At 39.8% G+C, this 20,562-nt stretch overlaps 1 protein-coding gene across 4 annotated transcripts in view; it reads right to left on the bottom strand.

The window, feature by feature from the left end:
• ARAP2 (ArfGAP with RhoGAP domain, ankyrin repeat and PH domain 2) overlaps positions 1-20,562 on the bottom strand; it is a 160,484-nt gene that overhangs the window by 71,146 nt on the left and 68,776 nt on the right. For all 4 annotated transcript variants that reach the window (XM_084797766.1, XM_084797769.1, XM_084797768.1 and 1 more), the window contains exons 10-15: positions 9,141-9,256; positions 6,845-7,044; positions 2,621-2,706; positions 1,770-1,952; positions 1,180-1,354; positions 631-765 (exon numbers count right to left, since the gene is read on the bottom strand). In XM_084797766.1, the coding sequence (XP_084653892.1) occupies positions 631-765; positions 1,180-1,354; positions 1,770-1,952; positions 2,621-2,706; positions 6,845-7,044; positions 9,141-9,256 (895 nt within the window). The remainder of the gene's footprint in view (positions 1-630; positions 766-1,179; positions 1,355-1,769; positions 1,953-2,620; positions 2,707-6,844; positions 7,045-9,140; positions 9,257-20,562) is intronic.

Genomic DNA, 20,562 nt, shown 5'->3' with positions numbered 1-20,562 from the left:
GTGGTAATGAGGATATGCATGACAAGACTCTCATTGTCTGCCTGAATCTCAGAAAATACTCAACCCTGGATATCATATTTTCCAGTGTATGCATGAAGTTCAAATTATAAATTAGGTGTTGTAGAAAATGAACAATACCTAATAATATACAGATAATATACAGTTAAACTTATGCATCTTTCTGGAATTTTATTTATTTAATTTTTAAAAATTTTAGTTGACTAATGGTAATTCAAACTCTAGTGAAACTATTGGCTTATGACCAAACCACAAATACAATCAAAGACTGACAGAGATCCGATTAGTCTGCTATTAGACTAGACAACAGTTTGTTATACTGAAAACTTAAAGAAAACTTTTGATTTCAAAGTTTTAACTTGATCTTTGTACAAGAAAAGACTAAAAATGGCTCCAGAAATGGCTCTAGAAATCAGGAAAGTTATTGGCAAGTATTTTGTTCTGGGTATTATACAAAGATTTTAAACATAGTTAGATCTGATTTACGGGTTAATTCTTGCAGAGTTTTTCTTGCTCGTCAATTATTATACCCTAGGCCGAGTAAGGAGATGAACAAACGTCGGGTAAAATGCTTTATCCAGAAACCCAACCTAAGAGGCACAGAAAGGGTACCTTCAAGGAGCTTTTTCTCAGAAGAGACTCTATTAGCAGAGGCAGGAGCCTGGTACAGGAAGTCACACAGGAAGGTAGGCTGCGCAGCCTCCTGGTTCGATCCACCCTCAGAAGGAACGTCATGCTGTGGGAAATCTAGGAAAGGCAAAGAGATTTCACATTTGAATCCAAAACATAATAAGGATCCCTTTGGCTTATGAATTTTGAGCCAGAATAAAAGTAGGTCCTTATTTATGACAAAATAAATACAGAGAGATTTATTTCACTTTGCGTAAAGTTTGCAAAGAAGCACGTAAGCCATACTTATTCAAAGATAAATCAGATTTAATTTTGGAAGAAATGATTACATAGGATTGACTATTTTAATCTTCCATTTACAAGATTAAAGGACTACAAAGGAAATGCATCCTACATGTCTTCTGCTGTAAAGCACTACTTCAGTAATTTCACTTTTTTTTTTTTTTTGGTTGAAAAATCAATGTATTTGTGCTTTTTCCGCCCCCAGGGACATATCTTAAGAGAGCAGTCAGTACAAGGTGATGGACAAACCTGAGAACTTGTTATGGTAGAGAAATTCCATCTGCAGAGTCTGCCCAGCCTTCTTGGCCAGCAGGTACGGGGTACTGTGCACAGGGTCTCCTGTCGCACACATGACATCTGCTCCACTGAACAGCAGGGTCATCGTTTCCAGCACATCTGGCTTCAGCACTGCAGCACACAGAGCCTGTCCATTGAAAGAACACACAGCATAGATGGGAACTGGTTGGGAGTCCAGTTCTTTAGAAAAATGCAAGTCTGACAATGTGCTTAGGAGGTGTGCATTTCTTTTTTCCTATACTAGTAAAATCTGTGATCTAAATCAGGCAGTTGGGTACCAAGTGCCTACTCTGCATGGGATACAGTTATAAGTCAAGGCCTCAAGGTCTCAGTTCACTGTCTTGGTTCTAGGATGTTTGCCTTCTGAACCTTCCACTCCATCATGGAGTCTCTGCAAGCCTTGTTGGGATAATTTTCTGTAATGGCTGGTGCTAAGAAATTTCAAACATTTCAAATGTCATAATAAAGTGTCCACTATATGTTTGATGATATATATCAATATGTGGCATTTCAATTCACACACAGTGCTATATTTTACTCACCTTATTTAACTCATCTTTGGTCAGAGACGCTAGAAGAGTCTTTCTGAATTTTCCTTCTTTGTATTTCTGGGTAATAAAGCTTTTTCTCTTTTCGACTGGCGAATCCATCTGTAACTCTTCATCCTTCTGAAGGTTACCAGCCCAAAAGTCATTTGCTCTCTTGTTTCCAATGACAATAAATAGCTGAAATGGAAAAGGAAAAAAAAAAGTACAATTTCATTAGATGTTCTTGAACCTTCAAAATTGACTCACATTCTAAACTAAACTCTAATTCAATATAAAATATGGAAGAAAGCTTGAAAGCTTGAGCTCTCAAGGCACATAAAGAGGCGGGAGATACCATTTCTAATGCAACATCAGTTGGAAAACCAACCACGGGCCACACGAATGCAACGAAAGGAGCATTACTCTTCAAACTTATAGTGAAACAAACACACTCAGTCTCAACGAGAGAAAGTAGAGCAGGAGAGGAAATGCGGACAAGAAACAGTGAGATAGACCTGGTGGTTAATGTCCAAGCTTGGCCTAGATAAATACTAAACGTTGACAACTCTTTTCACTCCCTTTTCTAATGCTTTTCTTTATGGGTTAAAAACAAAACAAAACAAAACAACAACAACAAAAAAAAACAGCTCTCACTTTCATCAGAGTTGTCACATCTTTATATCCTGAGTATCATTAAAGTTCTTTGTAGTTTTTATTTTAAAAATAACTATCTAATTTGGGAAGCTAGATGTCATTTTCATATCACAGTGAGAATTTCATCTGAGAATGTCTTTAAAAAAGTTAACTGATGCCCACTGCCCATCTTATCCAGCCTGCATTCACTCTGCCTTGTGGACAGGTCTTACCTCAATAAGCTCATTGGTCCAAATACTGGCATCCATTTTCAGACTTCTAACTTTAGAGTCCTTAGGTCCCAAAGATCGATGTTGTCCTGAAGGGTGAGATGAGAAAAGTACATTACCATTTTTATTTGAATGTGAATTTATTTTACTTTATTTTTTTTTTTAATATGTAGAGCAGGGCTGGGACTATAGCTCAAGGGCCTGTCTACATGTATGAGACCTTATGTTCAACTCTCAGCAATCCCTTCCCTCACCAGTCCCCACACATACATGTGTACATAAGGGATGGAGAGAAGATTCAGCCAATAAGGTACTTGCCTTATATATAAAGACCTAAACTGCACTTCCCCAAACCACATAAAAATAGCTAGGCCTGGTAGTGTGTGCTTGTAGCACAAGCACTGGAGATGTTGAGACTCCACTGGGCCGAGCGGCCAGCCAGCCTAGGCTACTAGACAACTTCTAGGTAGTGAGATGACTTTTCTCACAAAATAACTAACAAACTAACTTAGTAAGCAACTTAATAGAGACATAGATGGTACCAGAGGGATAGCACTGAAAGGCTGCCCTTCAGCCTCCATGTGGATACACACACATGTATCATATATGTGTACATGCTCCCCTAAATGCCAAAAGCATTAAGAATATTTCTGATGATTATGCACAAAAAAGATATAACTAACCAAAATGAGGTAATCGTTACTAGTTTTTTCTCAGTCATGTATTGTCATAAAACTATACTTTAAAAAGAATGTGTGTGTGTGTGTGTGTGTGTGTGTGTGTGAGAGAGAGAGAGAGAGAGAGAGAGAGAGAGAGAGAGAGAGAGAGAGAGTGTGTGTTTATGGTTAGCTTGGGATCACTAAACCTGTTTTCCCCCCTAGGCATTATGGGAATGAACCTAGGTCTTTGTCCCTTCTAGAAGTGTTCCACTGCTGAGCTATTTTTACAAACAAGGAAAATCTTTATGGTCAGTTAAATCCCATGCCTGTAAATGCAGCCATCAATACCAGAAAATCTAATATCAACAATTACAATAAAAATGAGCAAAGAGATCTGATGTGCATTTTCTGTTCTACTTTCCCCTGAAGAAGGGAAGGACAGAGTTATATCATCAAATCTGTACAATATGTCAACTTTCAGTCATAAATGATGCACAAGTATAAGTCAAAAGTAAGCTGAAATGAAAACCTCCTGTGAAAGAAATTCCATTGATCTTAAGGACACTTTGCATAGGAAGAGTATAGATTCTTCACTGTGTAGTATATTAAACCAGAGGCCCTTTTTCTTTACTGAAGAGCTGAAAATATTTCTGGGCACAAAACCCCATAGCAGGAGTTCATATAGCTATGCACATTGAATTATGACCTACAGGCAACATTGGGCACCTGTGAGCTGCAGACAGAGATGAGAAAGCAGCCTATGCAAGAACAGATAAGCTCAGGAACAAGACAGTTGGCTCAGTAATTAACAGCTCTGGATGCTCTTCCAGAGAAACAGGGTTCAATTCCCAGCACCCACAGGGTAGCTCACAATCATCTGTAAATCTAATTTCAGAAGACCCTTTGCCCTTTTCTGGCCTCCATGGGCACATGGTTGTGAGCATACATGCAAGGAATATACCAATACTGATAAAGTAAAAATAAATAGAATGTATGGGCTGTTAAGTGGAGGCAGAAGGATAGAACAGAAACAGAAATGCTCATGAGATGCCATGGGCTTTAAGGAAAGCTGAAAGCTTGGCAGGGGGGCGGGTTCTTTCATCTTAGGCCTGAGTACATGGTAGGCAATACAAGTTCTCGTCAATGTAGGGCAAAGATGAAAACATTCAGGTTTATACACTGGGCTGGAGGCAGCAATGATGGCTCTACTTTTGACATGTGAGCTTTGAGCATCTTTGGAAAAACTGTTCAGAGGTTCTCATAGGCAGTGAAAATCATCTTTAAAACGTGAGTGCTGAATACGAGAGGGAGAGGGGGGGGGGCGGGGAGAGAGAGGGAGAGAGAGAACTGAAAACATAGCCAAAGGCACACATATTCAAACAGCATGAAGTGGTGAGGTCACCTAACCACAAGGACAGAAAGACACGAAGAATGCAAGACAGAATGGATGACTAAAGTGGAGGAGGTCCCACGCCACCAAACAGAGCCTTACTAGCCCCAGATCTCAACTATTACAGAGAAGGCAGATTAGATAAGAGATGTCCTCAGAGAGGCTCCACCCAGCCGTGGAACAAAACAGATGCTGAGACTCACAGCCAAACACTGGGCGAAGCATAGGGAGTCTTGTGAGGAGTTGGGGGAAGGATAGAAGGGAGGGGACAGCAGCTCCACAAGAAGACAAACAGAGCCAACCAGCCAGGGGCCAGGGGTGGGGGTGGGGTGGTTGTAGAAACTGAGGCACCAATCAAGAACCATGCATGGAGTGGACCTAGGCCCCCTACACAGATGTAGCTGATGGGCAAGGGCTTCATGTGGGTCCCTAGTAAGGTGAGCAAGGACTAACTCTGACCTGGACTCATTTGCCTAGATTTTGATCACTTCTCCCTGGCAGGGCTTCCTAGCCAGGCCACAGGGGAAGAGGATGGCTCACTCCTGATGGGACTAGATGTGCTAGGGTGGGCTGGGGGGCTCCCCTTTTCTGAAAAGTAGGAAGGGGAACAGGTGGAAGAGGGATGGAGCGTGGGGCCAGGAGGAAAGGAGGGAGGGGGCTATGATCGGGACTTAAAGTGAATTAATTATGTTTAATTAATTAATAATAATAATAGTAGTAGTAGTAAAAAGAATAGACCAAGTAGTGAATTAAGAGGCAAAATATAACTGGTAAATGCAGTTTAAATACTTGTACTGGTTGAGCAAAAAGATGGTTGATTACAAAATGCTGAAGGAAAATGAATTTAAAAAATAAAAAATAAAAGAAAGCTTAGCAAAGTCAGGAAAGCTACTCAAGTTTCAAAGAAGGAAATGAACAGGGTGATGCCAAAGGGGACTGAAGAGCTTTCAGAAAGCTAAGTGTTAACAAGACAGACTGATGCAAGCTTACGGTGATGGAACAGGCACTAGTTTAAATGCTCAAGAGACTGGGTAAAAAGATGAACTGATCCTGAGGAGGAAGAAAAGAAATGCAGCACAAGAGGAATAGCTAGGAGCAAAACAAAGCTCTGTCTGTGTTGAGATGGGAGAGGAGAAGAGGAAGGGAGACGACACTAAACAGAGCATCATAGCAGGGCCAATGGCTTAGTGGTCAGGAAAGCGACTTCAGCATCCTGAGAGATGGAATGCCACAGAGCTCCAGGGAGTGCCTGGGTCCAGACAGTTGCTGCAGCTGCACTGCTCCTTGTCTCTGCTTAAGCTCAGTCAGAAGCTCCTAGCCTGTCCTATCCCAGGCCCAGTACACAAGCATCAGGACAGCTGATGTCTCAGGTGAATTCCTTGTGTGTGTGTGTGTGTGTGTGTGTGTGTGTGTGTGTGTGTGTGAGAGAGAGAGAGAGAGAGAGAGAGAGAGAGAGAGAGAGAGAGAGAGAGAGAGAGAGAGAGAGAGAACTAGGAGTATCTGTAGAGTAGGAGGCAGAGCTGGGGCAAGGAGTGTGTCTGGGAGATGGGAGATAGAAATTGACTATGCTTCTCCAGGTCTTTCCTAAACCTCACAAGGCATTTCAATGAATGAGGGTCCACTTCATTCCACTCTCTTGGATATGGATTAGGGCTCATAGATGCATTGAGATGCCAGGCAGCCAGGTATAAGGTCACAAGAAGAAAGGCATTTGTGGTACTACCTTTTTACAAAAGCATCAATGCTATTTTGAAACACTTCACTTCAAATTCATACAACAGGAGATGTGAGATCCAGCATACAACAATAGAGCCTAGAACACTTTCAATATAAAAAAATACATTTTAAAGCAATGATTAGACCATAACTGAAAGTATTCGTGCAAATATGCATATCTGATCTGGATGTATTCTATAATCAAAAACATTTAAACATGTTATTTTAACAACATGGGCCAGTAAACCCAAAATGTTGCTGTATACTTAAAACGTAATTTTTATGTCTGATCCACACAGGACTGAAGATGGAATTACATGGTATTTCTAAATGGACTCCCATTTAATAAGGCATATCTCCTTTCACTTTTCACAAGCATTACCTAGGACACAGTATGTTTGATAACAAAGAACAGTCAGTGCCGATCTGCCACCCAGCAGAGATGAGCTCATCATTAATTACCTGCACACTTCTTACAGATGACAACACAGAGATTGATGGATGCCCAGTCAGGGTCTGGGGCTTTACAATCTGCACAGCTTCTGTTGGACTCGTTGAACCAAATCTTCTCAGCTACTTCATAATCAGAGAGAGTTTCTGCTATCGACTGCTGCACAGCTTCAATCCACTCCTGTTTCTCTTTCTCAGACTCTGCTGTGAAGCTGAAACAATTAACATTTCTGCATTATTGATCTCTCTTGTAGAGGCCAATTAAGCAGGGTGTACAGTTTGCATATTCATTTCAGCCACAAATTAAATAGCAACTAAAATTATGCCTGTTGGGCAGTATTGGATTGTCTTTTTCTATTAAAAATAATCTAATTTAACAAATCATTTTCTTTTTCTTTTGATATTTCATAATGCTTAGGGCCCTGTTCACATATCTTCAACCAAAATTAACACACTTATTATATCTGATCAACATATATAGATCAAAACAAATGAGAGCCATGTCTCTTAAGCAATGGATTATATAATAATCAAGAAAGAGACTGGCAGGGTTTCAGGACTGATGGAATATTTTGCCAGGCAACTATGCCATCATATTCTAAAACTAAAATTATATATAAAAAACACCCACCAGAAATTGTGATTTTTGTCAGATTTAAAAATGGAATATTTTAAATTAGAAGACTGGCCAGATGGCACTAAGAGACTGAAAAACAAGAAAAGTTTCAAATGATTACTATTTTAAAGGACTTCTAACTCAATTTTAGCCAGCTCTGACACGGTTTGATTTCTTAGTATTGGCTGGATGCCTCACTGAATAATAAAACACTAAAGAGCAATGCTGCCCTTCAAGAAAGATTTATTGATTGTTTATTATAGGTAATATCCAAATATGTCACAATGATGCTAAACAAAGGCCACTCTAAGTTATCTGTCACATTGAAATTTTTGTTCTATGAACTATAATGGAAATAATTGGTGGCTGACTATCCTAAATAGTCCATAAAATAAGTGGTTATAGGAACTGAATTTTCCAAAGAGCTTTATGATTCTATCATTATGACAATATTAACAAAATTCTTATCGATATTATGTTCTCCAAGAGGTTAGTTACAGCCAGCATCTGCATTCCGCTGAGGCTAGAAACTGTTTCTGAGAGAGGGGTGTGTGTGTGCGTGTGCGTGTGCGTGTGCATGTGCGTGTGCGTGTGCGTGTGTGTGTGTGATGAGCAGTAGTGAAGACAGAAGACCAGGGCTTGTGTATGATAGGCAAACACAGAGCAACTGAGATGCAATCCAAACTGTAGATCTGCAAGCATGAAATTAAAGCTTTTTATGCTTTATTTGATCATTTTAACCAAAACTGGAGACCATAGACATATTTTGAGAAACAAAATGTATGAGCTACTCAAGAGTATCTAAGAAATATTTAAGCCATTCAAGGGCCTAAAGCAATTGCCTCTGACTCACAAACAACCTGATCTGTGTCATTTGGGACAAATGTATCAGTAAAGTTATACTCCACAAATTGCCCATGCCTATATATACACTGACTATATGGATCATTACACATGATTAAAATATGTTAAGTACATTAAGTATTATTATTCATTGTCATCATGATGCAAATACTCAAATATTATAACACATTTTATACACACATCAAGATGTTAAAATATTTGAATCAATAACTTCATGTGATTCATTAAACCCAGCACGCTTCTGAGCTGAGGTTTTGGGAGAAATCATAATCAGCAACTGTAATTAAAAGCCAAACTTAAAGTGGGATTCATTCAACTAAGTTAAAAGAAAGCAAACACACTCTGAAGACAACAGAATACTATCTTATTCCTTTTAAATGGGAAAGAATTAGCTTATTCACCATCCTCAACTTATAAACAAAGTAAAGAAGAAGAAGAAGAAGAAGAAGAAGAAGAAGAAGAAGAAGAAGAAGAAGAAGAAGAAGAAGAAGAAGAAGAAGAAGAAGAAGAAGAAAGAAGAAGAAGAAACCCAAGACTCATGAAGGAAATATCTTTGCCAATTGCAGTTAAGTTATCCAAGCCCCTTTCAGTAGCTTCCTACATGTCTAGTAAGTTAGACAATGTGAGTGAGAAAAGATGATTCTAATTGTTCTATAAAATGTAACAGCACAGCCAGCAATACAAAATAAATTGCCCAGGCCTTTTAGTAGTCATAAACACACACACACACACACACACACACACACACACACACACACACACACACAGAGAGAGAGAGAGAGAGAGAGAGAGAGAGAGAGAGAGAGAGAGAATTTAATTATAGCTTACCTGAAACTCCTGTAGGGAGTAATTATCTCAAAAGACTGTTTCACAGCTCGATCTACTTGCTTTACATTTGCAACATTCATAGGAATTATGGTAATACCAAGTCCACTCTTAAAATCCTAGAAAGGAACAAAAATTCAAAACAATTTTTGAATAATCAACCATAATGTCTTTGTTATTCAGAAGCTCCTAGAAATGTCACTACATATGTGTATGCAGTTAAACAGGCTCAACCAGAAAATGAAAAGACCAGTTCTTCTCATGGGAGGCAGTCCTTTCCAGTACATGACACTGAAGCAGGCTAAGCTACAAGGAACATTCATGTCTTTCCTATGAAAGGTAAGGTGACAAGGCCATAGACCAGTGGTTCTCAATCTCCCTAATGCTCCAGCCTTTTAGTATAGTTCCTCATGTTGTGAAGACTCCCAAACATAAAAATATTTCTGTTACTACTTCATAACTTTAATTTGTAATTGTAATGTAAACATCTGATAGGCAATTCCTATGAAAGAGTCATTCAAACCCCCAGAAAGGTCGCAGGCCACATGTTTTTTTTATTTTATTAATTTATTCATATTATATCTCAATGGTTATCCCTTCCCTTGTATCCTCCCATTCCTCCCTCCCTCCCATTTTCCCCTTATTCCCCTCCCCTATGACTGTGCCTGAGGGGGACTTCTTCCCCCTGTATATGCTCATAGGGTATCAAGTCTCTTCTTGGTAACCTGCTATCCTTCCTCTGAGTGCCACCAGGTCTCTCCCTCCAGGGGACATGGTCAAATATGAGGCACCGGAGTACGTGTGAAAGTCAGACTCCATTGTCCACTCAACTGTGGAGAATGTCCTGTCCATTGGCTAGATCTGGGTAGGGGTTTGAAGTTTACCACCTGTATTGTCCTTGGCTGGTGCCATAGTTTGAGCGGGACCCCTGGGCCCAAATCTGCCTATCATAATGTTCTTCTTGTAGGTTTCTAGGATCCTCTGGATCCTTCAGCTTTGGCAGGCCACATGTTGAGAGCCAATGTCATAGATAAATGTGCCGTCCTTTGAATAGTGGGCACTATAGCCACCTGTATCCAATCAACAAAGGACACTAACAAAGCAATTTTTGTCATGTGCCAAATATTTATTTGGTAGGAGAGCCAAAAAGGCATTATGAAATTAGCATAAATGCCCTTAGTATGAAATAGTGGGCAAATTGAGGCTCAAAGAGATGGTTATAAGTGATGCACATCTAGACTTATATGGTAGAAAGGAACTAAATGTGTAACTGTTGTTTTTGCTTAATCTTGTCACACTGTCCCTGCTGAGAAACTGTGTTTCTCTTCATTTATATTCAAAGGCAATGCAGTTCTATCAATTGGACACATTCACAATCCCAATATTCCAATCAGACACTTAAAAACCTCCTCCAGCGCCAGTCTAGTATGAAATCAACCCTTTGCTTGCCATTGGAAACCACCATGTTTACTACGCCTTGTTGAAACTTAAAAACTAGGAGAGCACATTCTAGAAGCATCAATGATGGCAATATGCTTCCCAATCATATGGGCTTGGTAACATAGCAATAAATATTCTCAATGCTTTGCTAAATCATCACTTCAAAAAAAGAATGATCTAGGTAAACAGATTCAGAATAAATGTGCCTAAAGCTCCTAATTTGTGATAAGAAAAATACAACCATGTGAAGAAAAGCACAAAAATATGGTTCCATTTTTGAAATAAGGACATTTATCAAAGACAATTTAGAAAAACTGATTAGAGAGAAAAACTATTCAAATTCTATTTTCTATTGTAACTGCTGCATGGGGGCAGGAGAGTATTGTGCACTATGTACTATGTGAGTATTTCTGCTACACGTAAGGCTGCATCTCCCACTTGTGATCTACATGACAGAAAATGCTGCACGTGATGAAACGCAGATACCTCTGCAAAGAGGAAAGCCTCTCGCCTCTTTCCTTTCCGTGTTGTCTAGCAATGCCATCTGCTTTGCCAATGCTTCTAGAATATAGCAGTCCTTGAGAAGTCTGAACAAATGAGTGTGGGAAAGACTCCTGCTCTGTCAGCTTCAGGGCTTCTCTGTCCTCACCAGAGTTCTCAGAGAACTCAGAGAAGAAGTCACTCTTAGCTTTCCTGTAGGTCTGTGTGCTTACAATGAATGCATCCTTATCCGATAAAACTACAACAAAACAAGCTTAAAACCAAATTTCCCGTATGTGTACGTCACATGTATGTATTCAGGGAAATCAGTCCCACACTGTAGAAAGGCATTAATTATTGATGCTCTCATTTATTTTGCACATGTATGTTTGTAGTCTGGGGTACGCATGGCTTTATGCATGGAGGCAGGTGTGAGGGGACACCAGGTGCCCTGATCACTCTCTACCTTATTCCCTTGAGGCAGAATCTCTCACTGGACATGTAGAGAAGCTGGTGGCAACCAAGCCCCAGCAACTTTCCCGTGTGCCATTCTCCACAACGCTGGAGTTACGCGCACATGTGGGGACATGCCTGGCCACAGTTACATGCACTCGTGTGGACATGCCTGGCTGGAGTTACATGCACGTGTGTAGACATGCCTAGCTATAATATTAGTCTTAGGATTCTGACCAGATCTTTGCTGTTGCACAGTGGAGTGATTTCATACAGCGAGCTATCTCCACAGCTCCTGTTTATTATTTTTCAATGTAAAGGTTTCTAGGTAAAATCAGGAGAATTATCTATTTGAAAAGCAAATCAATAAAACAATATATTTTCCGATATACTTTCTGATATTTCTGATCATAGTGTAGAAAGGAGTAGGAAGGCAAAATTTGTGAATAAGGAATATAAAATTATATTATAGTCTCAAAAATATGAAAATGATGTAAAAGCAAAAACACAATAAAATGTTGACTACTGTGAAATCATTAGAATGAGAGGAAGTGATACATTCCCATTTTGTATAGTTAGCCCAGATGACAAGCAGAGTACTGAGAAGGAACACCAACTATTCAAATCAGCTACAATTTAACACATTTGCACATATAAGCACAAGGCCGACTTTACATTATAAATGGAAAATGCCAATTCCCAATCATCCACACGATTTCCCTGCTGAACAACATACCTGTTGAATAAACTCCCAAATATGTGTGCCTGAAAACTCAAACCCTCTTCTATACATGGGGAAGTAAGATCAAAATAGCAAAACGAGGTATCTATCTAACCTTGATACAGGGATAAACTCTAAGGAAAACAGCACGCCTTCACTGAATGGCCTTCTAACACTTCCCCACAATGAGGCTCGTGACAAGAGATAAGTATCAGGCCACTCCACGGTATTCTCCGTGGTATTCTGTGAGGTGCCTGGCCTGCAAGTACTGTGTGATACAAAGGGCAGAGGCTCACGATGCTTTGGCCACCAGGCTAGCAGATGGTGGGGATGACACCGTTCCTGGAACTGATGAGGGTCATCACGGTCCCTGCCTGGATAGATGGCCCCTCATCTTTATACACGAGTCATAAAAGCTCTACACGGAAAGCTGTAATTCCTGGTAAAGTGAGGGTCAGATCAGAATTCCTAACTTCCCCCCCCCAGCAGGTAAAGATGATATTTTCTTATCATGAGGAACTGTAACCCATTTATCAACCGCCTGCCATGGCCATATGGTTCCGAGTAATTAGAGGAGGCTCACAGCTCGCTAGCACCAACTGACTGTAAAATATAGAGCGGAGTAACAAAATAAATGTCAGTGCTCTGGAGAGCTGTTGAATGTGAAACGACTGCACTTCTTCCTAAGAATGCGCTGGTGATGTTCATTTCCCCTTCCTTTGCTCAGAGCATCAGAACACGTTCAGACTATGTCCCATTCCTGGGTGTTTGTCACAATTACCTGTGTCCATCTCTCCTTCCCATCCTGAGAATGAACACCATGAAGAAAAAAAAAAAAGCAGACCCCTAATTTAAAAGCTTTTAATTTAAGAAACTAAGGAGGGCTTGTAGAGTAAGCAATGCTCTGTATTTAGTTTCTGTGGCCAACACAGAATTTCATAGGCATTGTTCAGCAGGCCTGCACACTGCAAGTGTGGAAACGACCTGGCATGGACAGACTCAAGGAAGAAGCCTGGCCTGATAAGCATCGGCAGGCTACCTAGCCTACGGAGGACCTCAATCACATCATCTGTAAACAGACTAATTCTACCTTTCAGTATAGCTGTAGGAATTAAAGGAGATAACGTAAGTTAAAAGCTTAATATGTCCAGACAACTTCTTCACTTACAAGTTTTACAGGCAGAATTTGTTATTTATAAAATATTCCATTTCATCGGTAATAACAGAACGACTCTATACTAAACATTCAGAAAGAATTTATCACAAATATTGACCAAGTACTGAAATGAGTCATTCAGACAAATTCATTTCAATAAGAACAATTCCGAATTGGTAAAACCACTCAGTGCAAGAGTGAAGTACAATGCTAATCCCTAGAGAGAGAAATTAAAGCTTGTTAACCCCAAATCTGCTGAAATCTCAAACCTAATTTTAGAAATAGTGAATGCTAGGTCTTCCTGCCAGGAATTTAAGAACTCGGTGCTTAAGCATTTGTTGAAAACAGATGTGGCATTGTATGACATTGGCACCAGACTTGCAGGAAACAGCAGATGCAGCGCTTGGCCAGAGAGAAGACCCAGAGAATGTGAGGTCACCACCTACATCCTGTGGCTTCGTTCTGTGCTGTACAAACCAAGCCTTCTGAGGCTCATTTGAGTTCTATTAGTTCGCCATCCCCATATCAAAGCAACAGGGGACTTTACATTAGGAGAAACATGGGAGAAAATTGCTATACTTTGATTTGAGGAGATTTAATCAAATCAATTTATGTAGTTAGAGCCCCAATGCCACAATCAGCATCAAAAGGATACCTAATCCCACCAAGCAGACATCTGGCTGTAATGAACTGGCTAATATTAGCATGATACTTTAAAAACTCATCAGAAAGAGATGGGAGACTATCAGGGAAACATAACAAATGGAAGCCAAGGCCACTTGTCTTAAATTTGTTTCATGTCCGTGGCCTGAAATTCTAACCAAGTAGAAATAACAATATCTATAACTCCAGGTCCAGGAGATCCAATATCTTCCCGTGGCTGCTTCCCCTGCATTTACATACATATGCGAATGAACACACACACACACACACACACACACACACACACAATCTTTCAAAATTACCTTTAAGAATTAAATGTTAGTGATACCTGTTACACTGCAGACAGTATTTCATTTTTTAAAGATTTTTTTTAATTGAGTAGGTGAGTGAGAGAGATGAGGAAGGGAGAGGGGGAAAAAGGAAGGGGAGATGAGGGTTGAGGGAGGGAGGGTGGGGAGAGAGAGAGAGAGAGAGAGAGAGAGAGAGAGAGAGAGAGAGAGAGAGAGAGAGAGAGAGAGAACTTATGTCACATGAGTGCAGGCCAGAGAAGGCATTGGCTCTCCCTGGAGCTGGAGTTACAGATAACTTTTAGCTACCAAAATGGACTCTGGAAGCCACCTCAGCTCCCTTAGAAGAGCACGGGGACTCAAACTAAGGACCCCTGGAAGAGCGGCGCGTGCTCTTAACAGCTGATTGATCCTTCCAAACCCCAGTAGACAGCATTTAAATGTAAGTGGCCCTTAATGAGAAGTGGCAGATGAATCTTGTGTATTTGTCATTATGTCTGTCTGTCCGTATGTATGTGTGTCTGTGGATGTAGGCCTGTTCATGCCACAGTGGAGTTGTGGAGGACAGAGGACAACCTGAGATGTCAGTCCTCTACTTCCACCTTGCTTGGGACAAGGTCTCTTTGTCACATTTGTGTCCCAGGTTACTTGCTCACAGGCTTCCGGGGATTTTCCTTTCGTTATGCAGATCTCTTTGTAGGAAAACTAGAAGGTTGATCCTCAGGTGAAATGCCTTGTTTTGTGTCTGTTCTGGGGAGGCAAACTCTCATCTCTCGCTTGCTTGCCAAGCTATTTTTTTGCCCAGAGTCATTTCCTCAGTCCTGAGGAATGATTGTTGGTTTAAGTACTGAGTTTACATCTCTCCATTGAGGAGGAGCAGACAGAGAGAAGGGGGGATTGGAGAGCTGGAGATAGGACATAGACAGACAGACAGACAGACAGAGAGAAGGAGTGAAAGAGAGGAAATTGATTTGAATTGATTGGGGCTAGAGGTTGAATAGGGAGATAGCTCACTGGCTAAAGTAAAAGAATAAAGACCTGAGTTTAGAACCCCAAAATACATGTAAATGCCACCCGATGTGTAATCCTGGTGCTAGAGCTTGGACTACAGACATAGGAACTCCCCAGAGCAAGCTGGTTAGGGACACAAGCCAAACTGGTGAGATCCTGGTTCAATTGAGGACCAGGTTCAATTGTGTGAATTAATAAGATAAAAAAGAATTAAAGGAGGCTCTTGCCATCAACCTCTGGCTTCCTCATGTGTTCATACCTTGCACACACTATCATACACGCACATGTGGTCGCACATGTATGAACACATACACACCATACACACGAGAAAGAAATGAAGGACCACAATGCCGCACAGGGATTCTCAGAAATTTCCTGGGGATGGAGGTGGCTGTGCTAGTCCTACCACAAAGTCAGGTGGCTGTCCACAAGGAGAGCTTGCCTCCATACGACCTAGAAACGGAAGAGTGCCTGCTAAGGACTTTTAAGTAGACAGATGGGTCTAGAAAGATGATGACTTCATATAACCCATATACATCCAATTACAGAAGTCCTTTTAAACAGAGTGGAAGTGCTAACATGGAAACCCTGTCACAAGCATAACACACCGCAGGGATAGAAAACACAAGCAGAAACAAGAAACAGAAGAAAAATGTGGGAAAACCGAAGCAGGGAGGGCTTCTGAGAGGAGACGGAACTAAATACGTAAGGGGTGACACTTAACTCGTGCGATGAGGGCAACGCACTTTTTCGCACCATGATCATTAGGCCCGAGAATTCTACGGTTAGCTTCCAAGGTGCTACTGCCTTTCTAACAGAAGTCTTCTCTAATTCTTCATGTCTTCCCCCCACCCACCCACCCATCCCCTTCACTTCCCCTTTGAGTCCAGCTGGAAGAAGAAAAGACTAAAAACACCTCGGGCAATATTTAACATAAATTCCCTCCAGTCTCTCTGCTGTGCAGCTTGAATGCCCATCTGTGTTCCAGCCCCAGCAGTGCTAACGGAGGAATGCGCAGGAAGCAAGGGGGAAAGAGAGCCTTGGAGCTGAGCAGCCAGGAAGCCAGAAGGCCCTGCTCAGTGCAGGTTGGTGGATATTGTTCATGGAGGTAAGAGCAGTCAGGGAACATGATACAGAGGAACACAAGATGACCAGCAAGCTCGAACCTGGGAGGGGACTTCCAAAACCATAAGAGGGTTTGTGGCAAAAGTGAATTTAAGTGAGAAATCGCATGTTCTTGTATCAACACTTGAGACAGATGCAGAACATGAAGAAAACGATTACTGGCAATGTGTCTGGAGGCAGGCTGGCACTGAGAGAGCATCGTTGGGGATGGAGGAAAGGTTCTAGACACATACACAACTTCAAACCAGAGTAAATTCTGGCCGTACAGAATGGAAGAAACTCATGGATCAAGCAAATGCAAACTATCTCTAATGACTTTCTCTTTTCCTAAATTCTAATGATATAACTGGAGCTTTAAAAAATAACTTTGGAAGAGGCCACTCTGATAACACTACTCTACATTAGGTGAAAAGAATGCAGTAAGGCAAAACTTCAAAAAAGGCTGACCATTTTAAACCCTTATATGCATTACTGACATTTCAGTAACAAGGCACAAGCTACAGACACTTTGAGGAATATGCACAACATCCTATGAACAGTCCTAATTCTAAAGCCATACAACAATAATGATTTTCAAAATTCTTACTAAAATGTTTGTCAGTTCATGCATCAATGTTTCAAAATATTCAATGGGGAAACGGTTATTCATCTAAATAGAATAATAGTAAAAAATGTATATTATCCAGAGGTGATTGAAAGGCCCATTTTCTAACTCCTGGATTTTCATCCTCCCTTTAGCTGGATGCTTATCACTTTGGAAGAAGAAAAAAAAACCTACACAGAATTTCATAGTATGTGGTTTTGAACTCATATCCCACTGAACCAAATGCAGTACTTTCAGGAACGCATATTCACCACACATTCCAAAGGTTAAGTCAACTCATCTGGAATAAGGCCACAAATCTGAAATTTCAACAACGTAATGACAGCTTTGGAGACAGTGATCCACCTCGCTTTACAGAGATGCCAGTTAACAGGAAGAACTGCACTATCAGAGACACTAAGGCATAGTGGAGCCAGAAAGAAAGCCCTAGCTGAGACCTCCCAGTCTTGTCCACACACTTAGGTAAAGGAGATGTCTGTGTAATGTCCAGCACTAACCTTTATCTACTGTCTGTTCACCTCACTGGACTAATGAACAAATCAGTAAAACTATGGATCCATTAATGGAAAGAAAACTATAATTCCTGAGTTAGAGTGATATAGGTCAACCTCTCTCTTTTTTTAAAAAACTAATTTATTCAGATTACATCCCGATTGTTATCCCATCTCTTTTTAAGACATACTTTTTATGCTATGAAATTATGTGTGCAATGAGTTCACTGCTTATAAATAATAAGACAATTATGTTTTGTTATGTAGCTATTATATAGATCCAACACAAATTATGATACAAAAATTTGAATATAAATATCTCATTCTTTTAAAAGAATATATTTGTTTCATAGCCTTTGAAAATTACTGGGGTGTGTGCATGTGTGTATGTGTGTGTTTACATCAAGATAAATAACCATCATCCAAAGCTTTCCTAAAGCAGGCCAATACCCCCACTTGGGTGAAGGCCTGTGTTAAGGAGAAAGGCTGTCCTACCTCAGCAGCCGAAGAAAGTCTTCCCATCAGCTGCTTTGCTGTATGGGATCAGCAGTAAACATCTTTCCTCAGGGTAATGAGGTAAATACCAAAGGGATAAGGCATAAAAGCCAGGATAGTACTGCTGGGGCCAAAATACTCATGCTCAACTTGCCCACCTGTCAATATGATTCTGTATGCAAACACAACACACACACACACACACACACACACACACACACACACACACACACACCCAGAGAGCCTAAAATATATCTTTATAGGCACCTTAATGTATAAGAGGGAAAAAAATCAAAATAAAGATACATTAAAAATATATGTACTTTAGAAAAGCATGTTTAGTTATCCAGAGACATTGTCACTTCAGCCTTACTGCTCTGATTTTTTAAAAAAAGAACTTACATTACTTATGTAAATGGAAGTGTTTCTAATTCTCAATTTTTGTTAATGCCCCATGGTTTGGACCTCTCTATAAAGCCTATCTATGGACAGACCTTTAGCACAGGCCTTTAATCTTAACACTTGGAAGGTAGAGACAGGAGGACCAAAAGTTCAAGGTCATCTGCTACAAGAAAACAAAACAAACAAATAAGCTGGCAACAAAAGCAGCAAGCTTATTACCTGTGGCTGGTTGCCTCTGGGGCAACTTCACCCTTGCAGATAACAATGTCTGCCTAGGTAAGCGCACCTCTTTGAGAATGCATGGCCTGACATAACACGAACTGAGTGCAAGCCCTGAAACTCCTAGGCAATGTATTAGTCACAAAAATAATTCTTGCTTATTTCTAAAAGATAGAAACTCAGAAAACATTCAAACAAGCCTTTAGTAAAATGACAAGTCTAGAGTTTAAAAAAAAAATCTAGTTTTAAATTAAGCTTTGGCATGATGAAACTGTTAGCCCTGCACAAATTATGTAAACTTCATTTTACTCATCTTTAATACACAGATGAGAGGATCTTCTTCCTATAATTATAGGAAAGATTAAAAAGGAGTATTTATAAATTAATTAGCATAGCACCCAGCACTCAACCAGAGACAAGCATTTTAGATTTTTGCATTCAAAAATTGTCACTAAAGCAATAATTTCATGAAAAGAACTTCCATCTCGCAAAGTGTTAATAAAACTTGAAAAACATTATTTCTAGAAAATAACAAAAACTCAGATAATCTAGCTAATGTGAGCAATGAAATGAATAATAAGAATTGCATTCAATCTGTGCAAGAGAAAAAATTGAATTTCTCAATTTGGCAGAGTAACTTCCACACAGATACATGCAAATTATGAGTTTTTAACCTGAATTCCAATGAGAAAAGTTTTAATCACCTAACTTCAGAGACTTCAGAAACATTATTCACATCCAATTCACATACATTGTTAAGCAGAATGTCACTATTCTTTTAGGAATATGCTAAATATTCACATTATTAGTTTGCTGACGTTACTCAATGATGCCTTCCATAGCTAATTGGCTAACATGTCCAAAAGACAAATAATAATGAATACGTTCTCACTGAAGTTTAAAGATGCCTTGGCTAAGGAGCTGTAGTTTTCTTTTTACCTACTGCTTGTTTTGAGTTGATAACACTATTTTTGATAAGAAAAGAGTAAAAATGTTTATACCTTACCATAATCCATTATAAAATGAATTCATCTTAGATTAGACACTCAAACTACAGTATTTCTTTCTCAAATAAGAATTAAGATTCTCAAATGAGAAAGAATTATTTTGTTAGATGTAAAAGTTTAAAATAGCAGAGAGAAAGAAGTCTGCACTACAAAATCAAGTATAAAGCCCACAAGACGAGTATAAAGCCCAAAATGTTTTAATTATCGACAAGTCTCTTCAAAAAGATTTAAGCTATCTCTTTAGTGTTTTAACCAAATTCAAAAACCTAACAGGTAAAGCTCATATTCTAATGTATATGCGACATGTGTATATAGGTAAATATGTGTATATCGATATGGTCATAAACATATCTATCTACATATCTCTATACCCACCTCTCTATAATGTGGCCCTATTACCAAAGCAGTTTCATGACAGAGTATCTGTTCAAAGAAAAAAATAAAGAGATATGCCCCCCCATAGCTTCAGATTTTTGAATACTTCGTATTCAGTCAGGAACACTGATTTGGGGGAGGTTTGAGAGGTATGCCATTGCTGGAAGAAAGATGTCACTGGGGTGATAAGTGAGAAGTTTAATCCTATTCATGTCCCACTTACTCTCCCTGGTTTGTGTTGACAGGAAGCTCTCGGCTTCCTCTTCTTACCGCCATGCTTCTCTGCCATGATGGACTCTTATTTATTCTAGAAACTAAGCTCACATCAATTCCTTCTTCTATCACTTGCCTTGGTCACGGTATTTATCAGCAACAGAAAAGTAACACATACACCTGGTTGTTATTTTCCTCTAATTTTCTATTATAAACATCCTGGATTAGGCCAATTCAACAACATCTGTATTTGTTCCCAATTATTACCTAACAGCAATCTGTT

This window comes from Acomys minous (assembly GCF_964271855.1).
Source record: "Acomys minous genome assembly, chromosome: 10".
Classification (NCBI taxonomy): Eukaryota; Metazoa; Chordata; class Mammalia; order Rodentia; family Muridae; genus Acomys; species Acomys minous.
The sequence above is the reverse complement of the archived record's forward strand: the minus strand, read 5'-3'. Positions and strand labels throughout refer to the sequence as shown.